Genomic DNA, 20,896 nt, shown 5'->3' with positions numbered 1-20,896 from the left:
ATGATAAATACACACCCTATATAAAGTAGAAATAATGTGTGAACAGTATAGTTTCACTTACCAGAACTGGGAAGAGAGCAAGCACACTGGAAGGCTGAGAAGTGGTGGTGGGGATGATGGTGTGTTAGGCTGAGTCAGTGGAGGTTGGGGTGCTGGGAGATACAGGAGACGAGGGGCTAGGTGAGAGAGGAAGAGGGTCAACTATTAGCATCTCATCATCATTCTTTTCGCTTTTTTTTCTAAAAGCAAAAATCCTCTTTGGATTTCTTTGCCGTAGCGAAAACAGATACTAATGTAGTTCTTTTGTAAAAGCAAAGTGGCATAAAGTGAACTTTTGGTTAGTGGGGGAAATCTGTACATATTCTAGAATGGCTAAAATTAAAACACACACATGAAAAACTGCCTGACAATTGCTGACAAGGATGCAGAGCAACAGGAACTCGCTTTATTGCTGTGATAATAAAAAATGGTACAGCCACTTTGGAAGACATTTGGCAATTCTTGCAAAGCTAAGCATACTGTTACCATACAATCCAGCAATCATACTCCTAGGAATTTACTCCACTGATGTCCACACAAAAAATCTGCACATGAAAGCTTACAGCAGCTTTATTCATAACTGCCAAAAACTAGAAGCAACCAAGATGTCCTTCAGTAGGTAAATGGGTAAACAAACTGTGGTATGATGGAGTATTATTCAGTGATAAAAAGAAATGAGCTATAAATCCATGGGAAGACATGCATGAATTTTAAATGCATATTGCTAAGTGATAGAAGTAGTCTGAAAAGTCTGCATAGTGCGATTCCAATTATATGTCCTTCTGGAAAAGCCAAACCTCTAGCAATGGTAAAAAAGGTCAGTAGGTGTCAAGGATCAGGGAAGCAAAGGGGATTTACAAAGTTGGTAAGCTATGGTGTATGATACACAATTGTGCATACATGATGTTATGCATTTGTTCAAACCCATAGCACTTGCAGTACAAAGAGTAAACCTTAATTTCAAAAAAATCATTTGGAAGCTTGAGGGATCCCAGAATGAAATGCAGAATGTGACAAAACAATCTAATTGTATTACAAATGTATGAAACAATCTCACTGAAGATGAGGCAAGAGATGCTGATCTAAGTAAATTTGAAAATAAGTGGAGTCTGTAAGACTAGTGGCAAAAGAAACTACATAGTGTACTCTAGTTGATAAAGTTGTTTCCCACAGGGATAAAGTTGTTAACTGTACCAGGTTAACAATTCTGTTATTGCTATATGTGTATGCTGAAATTGAACAAGTAAGTAAATGGATGATAGATGGTGAAAGCCAGGTTTCTCACTGTTGGGAGTGGGAGTTTTCAGATAAGTAAGGGAAGGAAGCTAAAATGAATCATGCAGTAATGAATTAGAGTTGGAGATACCAGTAAGAACTCTGTTGTCCCCTTCTCAATAACTCATAACCCCAGCTAATCATGAAAAAACACCACATGAATACCAATTGAGGGACACTCTACAGCATACCGGACCAATACTTCTCAAAATTGTCAAGGTCATCAAAACAAGGAAAGTCTGAGAAACCATGATAACCAAGAGCCACCTAAGGAGACGTGAGTACTAAATGTAGTATAGTATCATGGATGGGATCCTGGAATAGAAAAAGAATATTAGATAAAAACTAAAGAACTCTGAATAAATGTCAGACTTTAGTTAACAATAATCTAATATTGATTGGTTCATTAATTGTACAAATCAACCATAGTAATGTAAGATGTTAATATAGTGGAAACTGGGTGTTTGGTATATGGCAACTCTCTGTACTATCTTTGCAGTTTTTCTGTAACTCTGAAACTGTTCTAAAATAAAGTTTATTTTAACAAAAAGCCTTCCATTTTATATAAAAATCTTGAAAATGCAGATTATATTGTCAGAAAGTATCAGTTGCCTGGGGATTTGGAATGGCAGGAGGGAGAGATTATGAAGAGCATGAGAAAAGTTTTCGGTGTGATAGATGTGTTCGTTATTGTGATATGGTGATGGTTTCACAATTGCATTTATATATCAAAACATCAAATTCTACACTTCAAATATTTTCGGTTTATTATATATCAATTATATTCATTAAAGCTTTTTTAAAAAGCAGGGGACAAACAGAAAAGAAATAACAAAATAATAGACCTAAATCTAATTATATCAATAACTACATTAATAAATATAAACGGTCTAAACAAGACCCAGCTATGTGCTATGTACAAGAAGTCTACTTTAAATACACTGATATAGAGTGTTTAAAAGCAAAAGAATGGGGGGGGGGGAATATGCCATACAAACACCATCAAATGAAAGCTGTATTGTCTGTATTAATATCATACAAAGTCAACTTCACTACTAGGAAAATCAGCCAGGATTAAGAGGGACATTTATAATACCAAAAGTGTCAGTTCAGTAAGAAGATAAAACAATCCTAAATGCATATAAACCTAATAACAGAGCTTCAAAATACATGAAGCAAAAACTGATAAAGCTGAAAAGAGAGAAGTAGAAAAATCTACACACTTGAAGACTTCTATAATCATCTTTCAGTAATCTATAGAACAATTAAACAGAAAATCTGTAATATAGAAGACTTGAACAACACCATCAACCAAATTGACCTAATTAACATTTATAGTATACTTAACAACAACAGAAGACATTCTTTTTCAAATGTGCATGGAATATTCATCATCAAAGACCATATTCTGGGTCATAAACCTTAACAAGTTCAGAAGAGTTAAAAATTATACAAAATATGTTCTCTGTCTAATGGAATTAACTAGATATCAGCAACAGAAAATCCTCAGATACTTGGAAACTTAAACAACACACTTCTAAATAGTCAATGGTCAAATATAAAGTCTTAAGGGAAATTAGAAAATATTTTGAACTGAATAAAAATGAAAATACAGTATGTCAAAATTTGTCAGATGCACCTAACTCATTGTTCACAAGGAACTGTATAGAGTTGAGTTCACATATTAGAAAAGAAGAAAAGTCTTAATAAAATGACCTAAGTTTTCATGCTATGAAACTAGAAAAAGAGCAAAATAAACCAAAAGACAGTAGAGGGAAGGAAAAAAAGGATAAGATCAGTCATCAATTTAAAAAAACAGAAAAAGTGATACAGAAAATCAATGAAACCAAAACGTGGTTCTTTGAAAAAGTAAACAAAACTTAGAATCCTCTAGCCAGGCTAACCAAAAGAGAAATGGTAAGTTACCAACATCAGGAATGAAAGAAGGGATGTAACTACAGATGCCACAAACATTAAAAGGGTAATAAAGGGATATTAGAAACAACTCTATTCACATAAATTTGACAATTTAGTTGAAATAGACCATTTCTTGAAAGACACAAACTATCCATATTTATTGAAGGTGAAATAAATAACTGAATAGTAATATATCCCTTGAAGAAATTGAATTAGTATTTGTAGCCTTCCGAAAAAGGACTCCTGGGCTGGCCTGGTGGCATAGTGGTTGGGTTTGTGTGCTCTGCATCGGCGGCCTGGGGTTTGCAGTTTCAGATCCTCAGCATGGACCTACACTCCACTCATCAAGTCATGCTGTGGTAGCATCCTACATACAAAATAGAGGAAGATTGCCACAGATAGTAGCTTAGGGACAGTCTTCCTCAAGCAAAAAGAGGAAGATTGGCAACAGATGTTAGCTCAGGGCCAATCTTCCTCACAACCCCCCCCCCCCCCCCCCCCACAAAACAAAACCACAAAACCTCCTGGTCCAGATAGTTCTCCTGACAAATTCTATCGAATATTTAAGGAAGAAATGATACCAGTTCTCTGCAATTTCTTTCAGAAAAAAGAAGAATATGTCCCAACTTATTTTATGAGGCCATCCTTAACCTGATATCAAAATCATGCAAAGAGAGTACATGAAAATAAAACTTCAAATAATATCTCTTGTAAATATATACACAAAAATCTTCAATAAAACATTAGTAAATTCAAACCAGCAATATATAAAAAACGTAGTACACCGGGGCTGGCCCCGTGGCCGAGTGGTTAAGTTTGCGCGCTCCGCTGCAGGCGGCCCAGTGTTTTGTTGGTTCGAATCCTGGGTGTGGACATGGCACTGCTCATCAAACCACGCTGAGGCAGCATCCCACATGCCACAACTAGAAGGACCCACAACGAAGAATATACAACTATGTACCGGGGGGCTTTGGGGAGAAAAAGGAAAAAAATAAAATCTTAAAAAAAAAGAAAAGCATAGTACACCAAGACTAGGAGGTGTTTATCCTGGGAATCCAAGGCTGGTTTAATATTTGAAAATTAATTAGTAACTGTAATCCACCCTATTAGCAGACTAAAGAAGTAAAACCATATGATCATATCAACAGATGTTGAAAAATTATTAGATAAAATTCAACATCCCTCTAAGATAAAAATGCTCAGCTAATTAGGAATACAGAGAAACCTCCTTATCTCAACAAAGGGATGTATACAAAAAAAAGTCTACTGCTGACATCATAATTGGTGAATAAGTGAACACTTTCTTCCTAAGATTGGGAATAAGGCAAAGATGTGTATTCTCACTGCTGTTGTTCAACATATTTCAGTCCTAGCCAGTGCAATAAGGCAAGAAAAGTAAATAAAAACCATAGAAAGTAAAAAGGAAGAAATAAAACAAACTGTATCTGTTCAAAGCTGACATGATTGCCTACATAGAAAGTCCCAAGAAATCTACAAAAAGAAAAGGACTCCTAAAACTAACAAGTGAGATTAGCAAGTTTGCAGTATACAAGGTTAATATATAAAAGTCATATTTCCGTATACTAGCAATGAACAATTATAAACATCTTTTAAAGTACTATTTACAATAGCTCCAATTAAAAAATAATAAGTACTTACGTATAAGTCTTAACAAAGTAAGTGCAGGATCTGTATGCTGAGAACTAGAAAACACTGATGAAAGAAATCAGAGACCTGAGTAGATGAAGAGACATACTATGATCATGGATCAAAAGACTCAATATAGTTAAGATGTCATTTCTCCCAATAAACATAATGTCAGTAAAGTTTCAACAAGATTATTTTTGTTGACATAGACAAACTTTTAAAATTAAATGGAAAGGTAAAGGAACTATAATAGCCAAAATAATTTAGAAAAAAAAAAAAGGAAGATTTATATTATCAGATTTAAGACTTGCTAGAAAACTCCAGTAAACAACACAGTATAGTATTGAGGAAAAATTGACACACTGATAGATCAGTGTAACAGAATAGAGTCCAGAAAAGACCTACACAAATATGGTTGTTAATTTTTTTAAAAGTTGCAAAAGCAATTCAATTGTATGTGAATATGTAAATTTTACTGTGGAATACTAATCAGCAGTAAAAATGAGTGAACCATTGAAACACACAACATGGATGAACCCCAGTTGCTACGCTATGCTAAATGCAAGAAGCCAAGCTTAAAAGGTTGAATTCATTTATAAAAAGTATGAATCCATTTATAACATTTTGGAAAAGGCAGAACTATTATCCTAAAACCTTTATTTCAGTATCAGGGGTCATGGTCATATCATTTGCCCTCCACTGGGAGCAAATACATCATTCACGTATCATATATATGTCTACGCTTTTCTTTTACTTAACCTTCAAACTCTAAAGTATATAGTTCTACTTGACCTCAACATGATTGTAAACATAACTGTGGACAGTGAAATTGCATGACTATAAGGTGACCATTTGAATGAAACCTTCTCATAGCAGGATTCTCAAACTCTGGACAGTATATGCAAGAACTCATCCCCTCTCCAGTTATCCTTTTATCCCCACCTCCCCACCCTTGTTTGGAAAATACTGCATTTGAAAAAGTCTTTACTTCCTGTGGTAAATCATTGTTGTGCAGTACAAAGGATCCCTGATCTAGATGCTGGAAGACCTAGGTGACTTTGGGCAAGTCATTTAATGTTTATAAGTTTGTTTTCTCATCTTAAACTAGGGACAATAAATAATACCTGTCCTGCTTACTTCATTTGTAAAGATCTGATGAGCCAGTGGAAATCATTTTGTGTGTTGTAAAGTGCTTGGTAAATATAAGGTATCATTTCTGCTATTAAATATAAGAAATAAATCCATGTTTTGTGGTATCTTATGGTGATCAAAGGAGGTTCAACTCAGAAAATTGTTATAATTTCTAAAATTAATGCAGAATGAATAATAAGAACTTATACTTTTTAGTTTTATTATACATTATTAAACTATTAATAGAGTGTAAGATATGCTATTATAGCAAATTTGGGGTACTTGGCTAGACATCTTAGTATAAATTAAAGTTCTGAAAATACCATGGAAGAATAACAAGCTATATACGTCTTAATAATTTGAATTATGAAGAAATTCATAGTTTTAGTCAAAGCTGTAGTTGTTTCTTTCTAGCAGTAGATGCCAGTAGAGTTCTTCTTTCTAATAAAAATCAAATCGCCTAAGTGCTTCCATAGCAACAGCTTCCTGGTCACATTGCCATGTATAGAAATATTGCTCTGAGGAAAGTAGAAAGATTCTACTTTTTATAAGGACTTTGTAACACATTTTTTATTGGGAAAAAAGTACAGATTTCAAATGTGATGTTTCCTAGATACTCATCTACTGAAGCTTAATTTTTTTTTTTTTTTTTTGCTTTTGTAATTTTGTTGTAAGGCTTATGCATTATTTTGGATAAATTAATCTTAGTGTTCTAGTTAGGAATCTAGAATATCTGTACTAAGCTCAAGCAACATTGCCTCTAAGTCTCGCTAGACATGTTAAAAATGAATATGGTGGGGCAAAAATGTGAGGGTTACTTAGTGCATTTGGCAAGGGAATACCATAAATATATTTTGGGGGGATTAATATATCAGAGATGAGTGATTGAAAGGAGTGACTGGAAGCAGGGGAAACAAGTTATTTTAGAAATAGACGTTTGGGGCCGGCCCGGTGGCGCAGCGGTTAAGTGCGCACGTTCTGCTTCAGCAGCCTAGGGTTCGCCGATTCGGATCCCGGGTGTGGACATGGCACTGCTTGGCAAGCCATACTGTGGCAGGCGTCCCACATATAAAGTAGAGGAGGATGGGCATGGATGTTAGCTTAGGCCAATTTTCCTCAGCAAAATGAGAAAGATTGGCAGTAGTTAGCTCAGGGCTAGTCTTCCTCAAAAAAAAAAAAGAAAAAGAAATAGACATTTGCACTAATAAAAATGAAACTCAAAGATGAGTAAAATTTAGTAACTGACTGAATATAGAGAAGAAGTAGTTCAGTGACATGACTTCTGTGACTGTTGTCTCTATATGTGAACAACTTGGTGCTTGTTGGATAATTTACAAATATGGTCCTATCATAAGTAAAATTAAAACATTTTCAAGTGTTTGATGATTCTACTTAGACTTTTGTTAAAAATGAATGAATACTTTCCTCAACATATATTTATTGAGTATGTAATACATGCATTGTATTTATGAATGCAAGTAACTTGCAATTTGAGACAAATTTATAAACAGCAAATTCTAACATAAAATTATAAGATCAGAGGAAACGGGAGAGAGCAGTTTATTTTTCTAGGAAGTAGGTGGGAAACTTCAGTGAAGAGGTGACATTTGCAGTGAGCCTTGAGAGATCAATAGAATTTCTCCCAAGAGAGCACGTCAAAGAATTTAGGAATTTTATCCACTTTTGCGATACAGAGTCAGTCCATGCTCTCTAGATGTTTATTAAAGACTGCACATGCTTGTCTGTTTTGTGTAAAGCATTGTCAGATGTTAATAAACAAAGTACCTATTATACACACATTTATACAGAAAACTACAAATTTAAGAAGTTTAGTCTTAGAGATACTGTTGCCTGTTTTTTTAGATTGATACTAATTTTATTACACAAAACAAAGTGTACACAAATGAGCTGTTACTTGGCAAAATTCATTAGTCAGTGTTTCCTTTTGGTGTGTGTATGTTGTCCTAATTTGATTACATTATTGTTCATATTTATTCTATTTGTCATTCTTGTTCCTATTCAATTTGTCAAGCATTTGGCAGAAAATTTAGATTAAGATATTTTTTAGATAGATTTTTTTAAAAGATCCTTCTTCCTTCTTCTTCCTCCCTCTCTCCCTCCCTTCCTTCCTTTTTTTTTAATCTTATTTAGAGCTTCCAGAGAGAAAACCATAGAAATTTCTCATCCTTTAATTAGTATCAAAAGGCAAGTACTCAATCATTGTTAAAAGTCATGAATCACTTTTTTCCTCCAAATGAACAATGGTAAACTTTACTTACTTTTAACCAAAGGAGCTGTTTCTAAGTGAGACCCCTAAATCAAAGATCAGATAAGCAGTAGTCCTGAGTGTTAGGTTTGAAAAATTAACATGTCTCAGTTGACTAGAAGTGATTTCTTTCCTCTCAATTGAAATTTCTTGATGTAGCGATTTTATATAATTTAAATCTTACATTTTATTCTTGTTTTCAAATTGTAGAACGTTTTAAAATGTACTGCTGATAGGCACTTGTCAGCAGATTATAGATTTGATAAGCAATACTGACATACTAAGTTTTTGTAGTTCCTGTATATGTTAGACTTAAGTCAATGAGTTAGCAACATTCAGTTCTTTTTTTTAAGTGCTAGTTCAGATTTTTTCTTAGTTAGAACGTAATGTGTTATGAATTTGTTTTGCAAGAGTTTTGTAATATCTATTCCATACCAGTTTTTGGTGAAAAGTTGACCTTTTATAAGGATTATTTATAAGGATATTAGCTAATTTCCTGGAAAAAACACCACTTTTTTTTAACATATTGTATTTGGAGAGTGGTTTGGCCTTCACTTGTTTGCATAGGATTGTAGTATATGTTTAACTAGTTTTCCTTTTTAATTTTTAGCCTGTCTATATATAAAGCTTTATATTTAATGTTCTCATTAACCTGTATCTTAATATTAAAACACTCCTAAACATAGAGCCTTTTAGGCTGCTGTTGCAGGTCTTTAAAATCTCCATCTCTACTTGAGATGAGTTTTGCTAAGAAAGGCTTAGCAGTGTGCTGTTTTATATTAACAGGAAACAGAACAGCAGTAGTGGTTTGAATACTCTGCAAACAGGAAGTTTGACACATGCATAGCTCTTAGCTTCTGTGTGAGAAGTTGTTGCGCTCCTTCTGGAAATATTTTCAGTTACTTAAATTAAACTGTAAATGCACATGAATGGCAACTTACAGAGAACTACCCTGTAACCAGTGTACAGGTACAACTGCTCTTCAGAAATTGGAAGGTTTTGCTAACCGACTATTTCATAGACACTCTAAAAGTTTTACCCATGATCAGAAAACAGCTCTGGAAAATGACAGCCTTCATTTCTCTGAACATACTGCCTCATGGGACAGATCAAGTAAGTTTTTTTTTTTAAATGATACGTTATAACTAGAAGCTAAAATACTAATTGGAGTTTTAAAATCAAACATAAAGAACTATGTTTTATTTGTCTTTTTATGATTTGCACAAGGACATTTTACAAGACGAAGTTGAAAAAAATTCCACAAAAACTTCATTATAAGTTGAGCTGAATCATGTAGTTCATTGTTTTGTTTTATATATGACTAAGTTGAATATCAGTAGGGAAATTTTCTACAAAATTCTTATATCATTTCTAGTGTGCTAGTGTCTTTTGTTTTTATTTTGTTGTTCTTAATATAAAACTGAAATGCTAAAATTTTAGAAACAATGATCAGTTTACTTTTTAAAATTTCTTCGATTTATAAGCCTTAAAATTCGAAAGAGGCAGGAAGACTCTTGAATTCATAATTAAATTTCTATTTTAAATGCATGTGTGAAAGTTACTTCAGTTTTATAAGCAGAATTTTCTAATATAAAAGCATAGTGTGATTATTCTATGGGAAATCTTATATTTAAAACTTTATAAATATCAAAAGCTTTTATAATTGTATTTTATATTACTTAGGGCTGAAGGGGGGGGAGTTGTTTATGCATGCATCACATTCTTTCCAGGCATATTAAAATGTTTGGACTTACTGCTTTGCTAAAATAGTGATATGTAATCATTTTTGGTGACATGCACTTTAAAAGATAAATTTCACACATAAACAATACCATTGCCAGCATTCCGCATCTCACCTTGGATCCTCCCCAAGATATTTTTGTCACTCTGATGAAAGCAACAATAGAATTACCCTTGGTACTCTTGCCCATTTTGGTGTGTTTGATTATCAAATTGCACTAGGTTTTGCCTCTTCTGTTTATATATTCCATAGCAGTTAAGGAAGAAAACTCAGTTTAAAAAAAACAAAATGAAACCAGAATGGTTTACAAAATTTGCTCCTTGGTTTATGCAGTGCCTTCATAGTTCTATAGAAGCTTATTTGAATTATTTTTTTACTGCATCAGAATTTTTTTTACATTCTTCAAGCTATTTTAGGGAGAAAGTAAAGAACATATATTTGTACAAATTTTTTCTTTTACTCTGAGGGTTTTGATTTTTCATAATTAATCCTTAGCTATAAAGCAAGTTGGTGGATGAGGAATCTCAAATATCTTCGAGTTAATGAACTACTGAATATTGAAGTAATAGTATATTATTAAAACTTACCATGCAACAAAAGTTTTTTATTCATTCTGCTTGCCCTATTCTGTTAAATTGCATTCTTCTAAGGCCTTTTGGAAATCCTTTTTTTGCATTTCAAAGGTCTTTTAATTAAAAGTTTGGTGAGGAATGAGGACAGTACTGAATTAGTTTCTGTTTGACTAATACCTGTTTATCCAAATAGTGGATGTTTAATAAATATATCCCAAATGAATGAATATCATGGGGTTTTCAATATAAAAGTTACATTTGAACTATACTATCACCATTTAGAAAATATATGAGACCTGTGATGTTTTCTGAAAAACACTTTAAAATCTAGCAGTGGAGGATAGTATCAGCCTTGATTTCTTTCAGAAAAAATGAACTGATAAAATGCTGTTAACATTTTTCTTTATTGTGATATCAGAAAATAAAATAAATGGGATCATTGTACAGAAGTAAAATTAGGTCCAAACCTTGTAGCCAGTGCATAATAGGCATGATATATAAGAAATACTTAAAGAGTAACCGAATGTACATTAATCAAGTATTATTCTACTCTCTTCTCTCTCACATCCCCAAAATATCAAAATATACACAATAATTTTACATATGTAGTAATGAGTATGGTAAGCTTGGAGCTCTAGTTTCCTATTACGGAATGTATTGATATACAGGAGAAAACACTGACACAACAGAAAAAGAGCAATCCTCTTGTTTCAGAATTCCAAGGTTTGTTTTTGTGGTTAAAACGCAATTTTTATCCATTTATAAAGTGAGTGATAGAAGGAGTTTTGACTATATGAAGTTTTCATACAACCCACATTCTTCAAAGCTGCTTAAAGCAGTTTACTTCCATGACTTGTTTAACAAGAAACAGGAATGCAATATCTCCTGATAATAAACGCTGTAAAGATGCTTCTTCCAAAAGTGCTATTTTAAGAACTCAACTAAGCACAGAAATCACATGTAATTTTTTAAAAATTAGATTCGTGGACTAATGAGTAAAGATTACTAATTTAGGCATGTATGAAATGTAACAGGTTGTACTCCAAGTTTATTTCTTTTCCGGTGACATTAAATATAGGAAGAAATACAGTAAAAAGGCCAGTGATCAGTTTCCAGGTGCCTTAAGTATGTTTCATCTTTTACTACTAAATTAAGTAACAGGAATTTCTGTTTGATAACATAAATATTTAACAGCTGATTCCATACACATTTAAGTACGTGAAGTTCAAAAGAAAAACATGGAGGAATTCTGCTCTTTGTTCTGACTTAGAATGAATGGAAATATTGACATTCGTTGAGTTCTCTTTCTGGCAAATTTATTATGGTTAGCTTTTCAATCTTTCTTTGATCATAAATGGTGTACTGAGTTATACAATGCTGAACTTGAGTGAAGTTTTGCGTGTTTTAAATCTTGAACTTTATACCCTTAATGAATGTGTAATTATAACATTTTAAGGACTGAATAGGTGAATACTATCACTTTACCTATCCTCCTTTCCTGTGAATTGATAGGCTATTTCTCTGGCAGATACAAATTCATATTAGTGAATAGTAGATTAAATACTATATTGAATAAATGGGCAATTTTGTGTATGGATTTCTTCAGGTGGAATCAGATAGCTGAAGTGGCTATAATAGACCCCTTTATCTAGTCAGTTTTCCTTTTCCAAAGCTTACAGTCTTTAAGACAATTCACTTCCATACTTTCTTAGTCCACTGAATCTGTATCATTGTAACTTCTAAGCTAGAAGACCTTCCATGTTATCTTTTTATCTACTTTTCCTATCTGCAGCTATTCCATAAGCTTCTTGGTAGTAATCAGTTTTTATTCACTTGGCAAACTTTTTTGAGAATTTTCTGTATCATAGTCTGTAAACAAGGCTCTGATAAAAATAATATCTAGTTCTTATCTTCAAAAATGAGTAGGAAGATCAAACACAATTCAAGGCATAGTGAAATGGTTGCTTAAAAATGTATAAAAGTACCTTACTGTGGGAACTTAGTGTAGGAAGAAATCAGCATTAAAGAAAGGATGGGGCTTTCAAGAATATTGAAGAATGAATAGAATTTTGAAACTTATAGAAGGGGGAAAAGGTTATTTTATTATAAGAAGATAACATACACAAATATGTGACAATATGAAAATTTAGGATTTACCAAAAAGATATAGTAAGATATTATCTGGAGAGGTAGTCTGTGGATCTAATCTTGAAAGCTTTCTATTAGATATTCAGAATTTTGGACTACATTCTAATAGACAATGGGGAGTTAGTACAGTTTTTTTTTTAAGTGGAAAATAATATATAATGGAACCTTTGTTAAAAGAGCCCAAAGAATTTTAATTTTTAAAACATTTTTAAATTTGTTTATTTATTTTTTGAGGAAGATTAACCCTGAGCTAACATCTGCCGCCAATCCTCCTCTTTTTGCTGAGGGAGACTGGTTCTGAGCTAACATCTGTGCCCTTATTCCTTTGCTTTATATGTGGGACGCCTACCACAGCATGGTTTGACAAGCAGCGCCATGTCCTCACCCAGGATCCGAACCGCCAAACCCCGGGCCTCGGAAGTTGAACGTGCGCACTTAACCGCTGAGCCACCAGGCTGGCCCACAGAATTTTAATTTTAAACTAGCATAATACAGGAGAAGTTAACTTTCTTATTCTACTACAGGGAAATATATATTACTACTCTGCATTTTCTCTTTGAGCTGGGTACTTAATTAGAACTAACACTTTTGGTCACTACGTGAAGGTGGCAATGAATAGTCAGATAATGGATTCCCTGTATAATAACAGTGCTTATTTAAGATGTTCCTTCTGGCCTGGAATTCCCTTTCCCTATTTCTACCAATGGTGGGATTTGCTCATACTTTAAGACTCTGCTCAAATATTATCTTTGTAACAAAATCACCAAAGCGTTCTATTCCTGTGTTCTTCATCCTTAGCAGAATTCATGATCGCTTCCTATCTTCTTATATAATGTTATATACACTTCTCCTATGGTTCATTTTATAGTATTAAAATTATATTACATTAGTCCTTAGGGTCACTCTCTCCCCTATTTGACTTTGAACTCCTAGAAGGCATAGAATTTTTCAGTTTATTTTGGTATTGCCAGCATAGTTCTCAGTAAATGTTTAAATGTTGAGTTGTTTGTTAACATTAAATATCACTACAGTCTTACACTAAAAAGCTTTCTCTAATTTCTTCCATTTGTGGTCTTTGCAATTTATTTAAAAGGCTTATAGCCATTAACCAAAAGCAGTAAAATGCTGACCTGAACCTGGTAAATACCTCATTTCAGAGGCAGTGAACTTTTCAATGTTACTTGTGTATTTTTATCATGATTGTTTCCAAGAATTTGAGTAAGCAGCACACTTCATGGCAACACTAAGTAATTGGGATATTAAATTATTTGAAATTAGAAAATGCTTCCATGGGCTATTTAGCAGTGCCAAATACTATATCAAGTATAATAGAATGAGAAGCTTGTACTTACTTGTGTTTTGCAAGAATAGTCATACTACATGGTTAGAGAAGAAGGAAGATTAAGTATATACTCTAGGTAGTGTCTTGCTCCTCAGAGTTTGGTCCCAGTCCAGCAGCTTTGGCATCACCTGGGAGCTTGTTATAAAGGAAGAATCTCAGGCCCCGTCTAGACCCCTGAGTCAGAATCTGCATTTTAACAAGATTACCCAGCTGATTCATCTGCACGTTAAAGTTTGAGAAGCAGTTTTTCCCTCATAACATTTTAATCTGTTTACCAATAATTTATCTTCATTGGAGAAAATTTGCAAACCATAGAAAAGAACAACAAAAAAAGTAAAAATCATATACAATTCTACCAAAAGATAACTACTATTAACATTTTTGGATATATAGCTATTTTGTGCATAGATACACAAATTTCCACCAGCCCCTAAATTTGGGTCTTTCAGTACACAATGTTTCATAACATTTTTCCTTATCATAAAGAGTTGTCCTACAATATCTTTTAAGATTGCTGTTTTGTATTCACTTGTAAGGATGCAACCGTTTATTTAACCAGTCACTGGCCATCTAGATTGTTTTTTATTTTTTGCGGCCAGCCTGGTGGCGCAGTGGTTAAATTCACACACTCTTTGGCAGGCCGGGGTCCGCCGCTTTGAATACCAGGTGCGAACCTACACACCACTTATCAAGCCATGCTGTAGCAGGCGTCCCACATATAAAATAGAGGAAGATTGGCATAGATGTTAGCTCAGGGCCCATCTTCCTCAGCAAAAAGAGCAAGATTGGCAGCAGATGTTAGCTCAGGGCTAATCTTCCTAAAAAAAAAAAAGTAAAAAAATGCTGCGATAAACATCCTTGTAGCTAAATCTTTGTGTATATCATTATTTTTCTATTTTATAGGACAGATTTAAAGAACTGTTATGACCGTTTTAGGGCTTTTGTATTAAATTAATTGCATCCCAGATATATGTACAATGTATCCTTTTAGAGTTAAATTTGTTTCAGTATTAAATGAAGACATGTTTAAATTTCCTACTATAATTTTCTGGCACATCAAGCATGTTTTATTTTCTCCTTTATTATTAGTGTTTATCAAAATTTTCCCACTTTTCAGAATTGGTCAATTATTAGTAGTAAATGGTCTGAAAGACGTTTTTTAGTTGCTGAATAGAGCATTATCCTTAGGTGTTCCTTGGTAATCAATATACTATAATCTAGTCGGGTTGGGGATTCAGTTATATTATAAAGTGCTTTCCATAATTCTGATTGCACAATATAGCAGTGACTTCTACCACTTCACTCCCACATTCCCTGGGTAGAAAATTGTCATATATATTATCACATAAAACATGTATTTACTATGCATTGTTCTAAGCACATTGCATATATTAGTTTGTGATCCTTTTAAAAACTTAATAAGATAGGTACTATTATTATTCACATCTTACAGATGAAGAGACTGAAGCACATTCAGATAAAGTAATTTCCTCATGATAACGTATCTAATAGATGACATTTGAGCCCAGGCAGTCTGACTCCAAAGCCCATGCTCTTAGTCACTATTCTGTGAAATCTTTCTATATATGTGTAAGAAAAACAGGCCTCTGGCTCCTATGGCAGAGACAGAGTGCATATTATAAGGACCCAGAAGACCAACAGGTAGGTCAAAGAACTTTGAAACTTAGGTGTCCTCCAAAAAGAGCTAGTAAGCTGAAACTGGAGGAATGATGCATTCTTTGAGGCAGTGAATAAGTCCTAAAACAATGGCTGCTTTTAGCTGTGAGGTCTGGTTATGGTTGTATAACAACCAAGTATGGCCTACTCAGAATGCAAGTAAGGTCTTATCTTTTTTGAATTAATATTCAAATTAATCACTTGCACCCGTGTATTCAAATTAGCAGGACTTCTAAGTAGTTCTTTTCCTGGGGTTTTCTTCCAGCCACTTTCAAGTATTCCTAAACTTCTGGGAGTTTACTCATTCCAGACAGGCTAACCTTCTTGCCAAAGGTTAGATGAAGAAGGAGATGGTTATTTTGATTAGTATATAAGCTAGTGATCTCATTTTCAGCTGCTTTTGATTTTGCCATTGCTACAGTTTTATGGTTTAAAACTGGTCCCAAAGAATTCAGTGTACCCTTGCTCTTGATGTGATGACACTGATCCCTGTGGAGACTTTAGAAGTTCTTAATGGGAAGATGATCTACCCTTTCCAGTATTATGCTCATTCCAGGGTTATATCACAGGATTTAGTTTCTTTGATTTATACTCATGTGCTTCCTGGCTTCCGTGCCAGGTTGGATGGGTGAGACGGTGCTTTCAGCCCTCCCCACAGTGTACCAAAATTAGCCTTCCTTTCTTAAGCATCTTGTCCAGGAATAGCAAACGGGTTGTCTGTGACCCAGTGTAGCTCACAGATATGTTTTGTTTAGTTCTCATTGTATTTTTAAAATAATTCAATTTAATACCGTTATTTTATATATAAATATGAAATACAATGATTTTAAACCAAGAGATTTCATATTGATATCTGGACTCTTATATTCTTGAACCATTAGAAAAACTGATTTCAGTAGACTCTTATGCCTGTATGAGAACAAATAGCACTGAAAAGCTATCCTCTTTAATCAGGATTTATGCTGTCTGATTTGTTCCAGCCTTCACTGCTTCTATTGTTTTACATTCCTGGCCTCTGTAAGCACTTAAATTTGGCTTACAGATCCTCTAATGTTGAGCCTAAATCACCAATCCAGATTCTCCTTTCTTCTTTGATAAAGCTTCTTTAGTGCACCTTTCTACTCGTGGGCCACAAATACTATCACTGAAATTCATGAAAGAAATTCTGGTAGTTCTGAACCTTAGAAAGAATGGGTTCTAGGTTTTTATCCCTCCCTTTCAGAATTCCTGTTTTATTTTGAATTCAGATCTACTTACCTCCTTCCCTTTAATTAGCTCTGTTTACCATAGGGTATTGAGAAGCGAACAGCCTTTACCAAGTTCCAAAGGGTTTTGTTAGATGATTTCCCCAAGGTAATGGATGCCTACCAGCCTTACATTTACATAATTAAGTTGTCCACTGAAGTGATCTGCAAGCAGATTGTCTCTACTTATGTAGAGAAGCACTAGACAACTTTTTTAAATTGAATCATAATTTACATACCTATATAAAACTCACTCATAAATGTACAATTCACTGCTTCTTAATTAATTTATAGAGTTGTATACCTGTCACCACAATTCAGTTTTAGAACATTTCCATCACCCCAAAAAGTTCTTTTGTACCCTTTTACAATCTATCCCCACTTTTACCTCAACCTCAGACCAACACTGATCTGTTTTCTGTCTCTACAGATTTGCTTTTCTGGACATTTTATAGAATTATACAATGTGTAATCTGTTGTTTCTGGCTTGCACATAGAATAATGTTTTTGAGGTTCATCTGTGTTATAGAACATATCTATAGTTGGTTCCTTTTTTATTTCCAAATTATACTATCTTGTATGGATATAACACATTTTGTTTATCCATTCGGCAATTTGTGAACATTTGGATTGTTTCTAGTTTTTGGTCCTTTGGATAATGTTGCCATAAATATTTGCATACAAGACTGGGTGGACATAGGCTTTCATTTTTCTTGAATAGATGTCTAAGAGTAGAATTGCTGGGTCATATGGTAAGTTTATGTTTATCTTTTTAAGAAACTTCCAAATTGTTTTCTTAAGTGGCTTTACCATTTACGTTCCCACCAGCAGTATATGAGGGTTACAGTTTCTTCACATCCTTGTTAATACTTGGTATCATCAGTCTTTTTTTTTTTTTTCCCCAAAGATTGGCACCTGGGCTAACAACTGTTGCCAGTCTTTTTTCTGTTTGTTTTTTCTGCTTTATCTTCCCAAACCTCCCCGTACACAGTTGTATATCTTAGTTGCACGTCCTTCTAGTTGTGGGATGTGGGACGCCGCCTCAATGTGGCCTGATGAGTGGTGCCATGTTGGCGCCCAGGATCCGAACCCTGGGCCGCCGCAGCAGAGCGCACGAACTTGACCACTCAGCCGCAGAGCCGGCCCCCAGTCTTTTTGATTAAAGCCATTCTGATATGTGTGAATTGGTATTTCATTGTGGTTTCAGTTTGTATTTCCCCGATGATTGATGATGTTGAGTGTATTTTCATGTTCTTATAAGTCATTTATGTTTTTACTTGGGAAAAATTTATTTGCAAATCTTTGTCCACTTTCAAAATTGACATTTTTTGGTCTTATTATTATCGTCCTAAAAATTCTTTATATATTCTGAACAGAAATTATTTACCAAATATATAATTTGCAAATTTTTTTCCCAGTCTGTAGCTTGTCTTATTTTCTTAAATGATGTCATTGAAAAACAAAAGTTTGTAATTTTAATGAAGTTCAATTTATCATTTTTTTCTTTATGGATTGTACTTTTGGTGCCAAATCTTAAAAAATCTTTGTCTAACCCAAGCTAATGAAGATTTTTATTCTATACTTTTATCTGGAAATCTATTTTTTGAGTTAAGTTTTGTGTATGGTGTGAGATATGGAGTGAAGTTCTTTTTTTCCTTCATATGGATATCCAATTTGTATTGCACCGTTTGTTGAAAAGACTTTTCTTTCTTTCTCCATTGAATTATCTTGGCACCTTTCAAAAATCAGTTGACCTTAAATGTAAAGATTCACTTCCAAATTCTCAGTTTTTTCCCAATAATCTATATATGGCTATCCTTATGCCAATACCATACTGTCTTGCTTACTGTAACTTTAAAATGAGTTTTGAAATCAAGTCCTCCAACTTTGTTCTTTTCCAAATTTTTTTTGGCTATTCTCGAACCTTTGAATTTCTATATAAATTCTAGCATCAGCTTCTCAGTTTCTAAAGAAAAGCCTACTAGGATTTTCATAGAGATTATATTGAATCTGTAGATTAATTTTTGGAGAATTGCCATCTTCACAGTATTGAGTCTTGCAATCCATGAATGTGAAATATCTCTCCATTCGTTTAGATGTTCTTTAATTTCTGTGCAGTGTTTTCTATTTTTTAGTGAACAAGTCTTGTTAAATTGATTACTAAGCATTTTATTTCTGTTAATACTATTGTGAATGAAGCTATTTCTTAATTTCATTTTTGGGTTGTTTGTTCCTAGTATATTAAAATGTTACTGACATTTGCATATTGATCTTATATGCTATAATGTTGATAAATTTATTTATTCTAGTAGTCTGTTTGTAGATTCCTTAGAATTGTCTACATATAGAATTATGTGTGTTTACAAATAACGACAGTTTTATTTCTTTCTTATCAATCTGTATGCCTTTAAAATCTTTTTTCTTACCTCGTTGCACTGGGTAGGAACTCCAGTACAAAGTTGCATAGAAGTGGTAAGTGCAGACATCCTTCCTTTACCTCTAGTCTTAGGGGGAAAGCATTCCATCTTTCACCATTATATATGATGCAAGCTATAGGACCAACCCCCCTACTCACAACACACACCCTTTATCAGCTTGAGGCAGTTCCCTTCAATTCCTAGTTTGTTGAGAGGTTTTATCATAGGTGTTGGATTTTATGGAATGCTTCTTCTACATATATTAAGATAATTATGTAGTTTTGTCTTTTATTATTATGGTTTTATTTCATAAATTGACTTTCAGTGTTGAACCAACCTTGCCTTCCAGGGGTAAATCCTATGTGGTTGTAGTGTATAAATCCTTTTTATTTACTGCTGGATTAGGTTTGCTAATACTTTGATAAAGACTTTTGCATTGTAATGAATGTTGGTCTGTACTTTTTGATCTTTGTCTGGCTTTGTCTAGCTTTGGTATCAGCCTTCATAGAATAATTTGGGAAGTGTTACGTCATTCATCTATGAAATGTTTATGTAGGACTGGTATTATGTCTTTGAATGTTTCATAGATTTCCCCAGTGAAGCCTTTTGGACCTGAGTTTTTCTTTCTGGGAAAAATTTTAACTACTCATTCAATATTTTTTATTTGCTTATAGGTCTTTGCAGATTTTCTGTTTCTTCTTGAGTTAGTTTTGGTAATTTTTGTCTTCCTATGAATTTGTCCATTTCATCTGTTATATTAATTTGCATAAAGCTGTTTATAGTATTCTCTTACAATCCTTTTATTTTCTCTAGCATGATTGGTGATGTCATTGTTTCATTCCTGATTTTAGTAATTAGTATCTTCTCTGTTTTTTCTTATTTTTTCTTGTTTTATTTAGTTTTAATTTGGGGGCAGTCTAGCTAAGGGTTTATCAGTAAGATTTTTGGTCTCATTCATTTTCTCTGTTATTTTTCTATTTTCTATTTCATTGAATTCTGCTCTGATCGTTTTTTGGTTTTGGTTGAATTTTCTCTTCTTTCTTGAGTTTCTTAAGGTGGAAGCTTAAATTATTGATTTGAGACCTTTCTTTTATTCTAATATAGATGTGTAAATTGAGTTTCCCTCTAAGCTGTGCTTTATATACATCCCATAAATGTTGATTTCTTGTAGGTTTTTTTCCTTTTAGTTCAAAATATATTCTAATTTCCCATGGGACTTCTTTGTGAATCCAAATATTTGAGTATTTCCAAAAATTTCTCTCTGTTTTTGATTCCTAATTTATTTCTGCTGTGATCAGAGAACATTTTGAATGATTTTTCAATCCTTTCAAATTAATTGAGATTTGTTATATTGGTTAGCATATGATTAATATGGAGAATTTCCATGTGTACCTGAAAAGAATGTGTATTCTTTTGATGTTAGGTGCAGAGTTTTATAAATGTCAAGTTTTGATGGTATTATTCAAGTTTTCTGTATCCT

General features: G+C 33.5%; 1 protein-coding gene across 3 annotated transcripts in view; it reads left to right on the top strand.

The window, feature by feature from the left end:
• The window catches only part of PRKACB (protein kinase cAMP-activated catalytic subunit beta), a 131,949-nt gene that overhangs the window by 54,663 nt on the left and 56,390 nt on the right, over nucleotides 1-20,896 (top strand). Inside the window, exon 1 of one of the 3 annotated variants that reach the window (XM_001497440.6) lies at nucleotides 8,579-9,388. The exons of the other annotated variants lie outside the window; for them this stretch is intronic. Within the exon in view, the coding sequence (XP_001497490.1) occupies nucleotides 9,205-9,388 (184 nt within the window). The 5' untranslated portion in view covers nucleotides 8,579-9,204. Of the gene's footprint in view, nucleotides 1-8,578; nucleotides 9,389-20,896 lie in introns of those variants that run through there. 3 annotated transcript variants of the gene reach the window in all.

This window comes from Equus caballus, chromosome 5, assembly GCF_041296265.1.
Source record: "Equus caballus isolate H_3958 breed thoroughbred chromosome 5, TB-T2T, whole genome shotgun sequence".
Lineage (NCBI taxonomy): Eukaryota > Metazoa > Chordata > Mammalia > Perissodactyla > Equidae > Equus > Equus caballus.
Note: the sequence above shows the minus strand (reverse complement) of the source record. Positions and strands in the feature narration are given on the sequence as shown.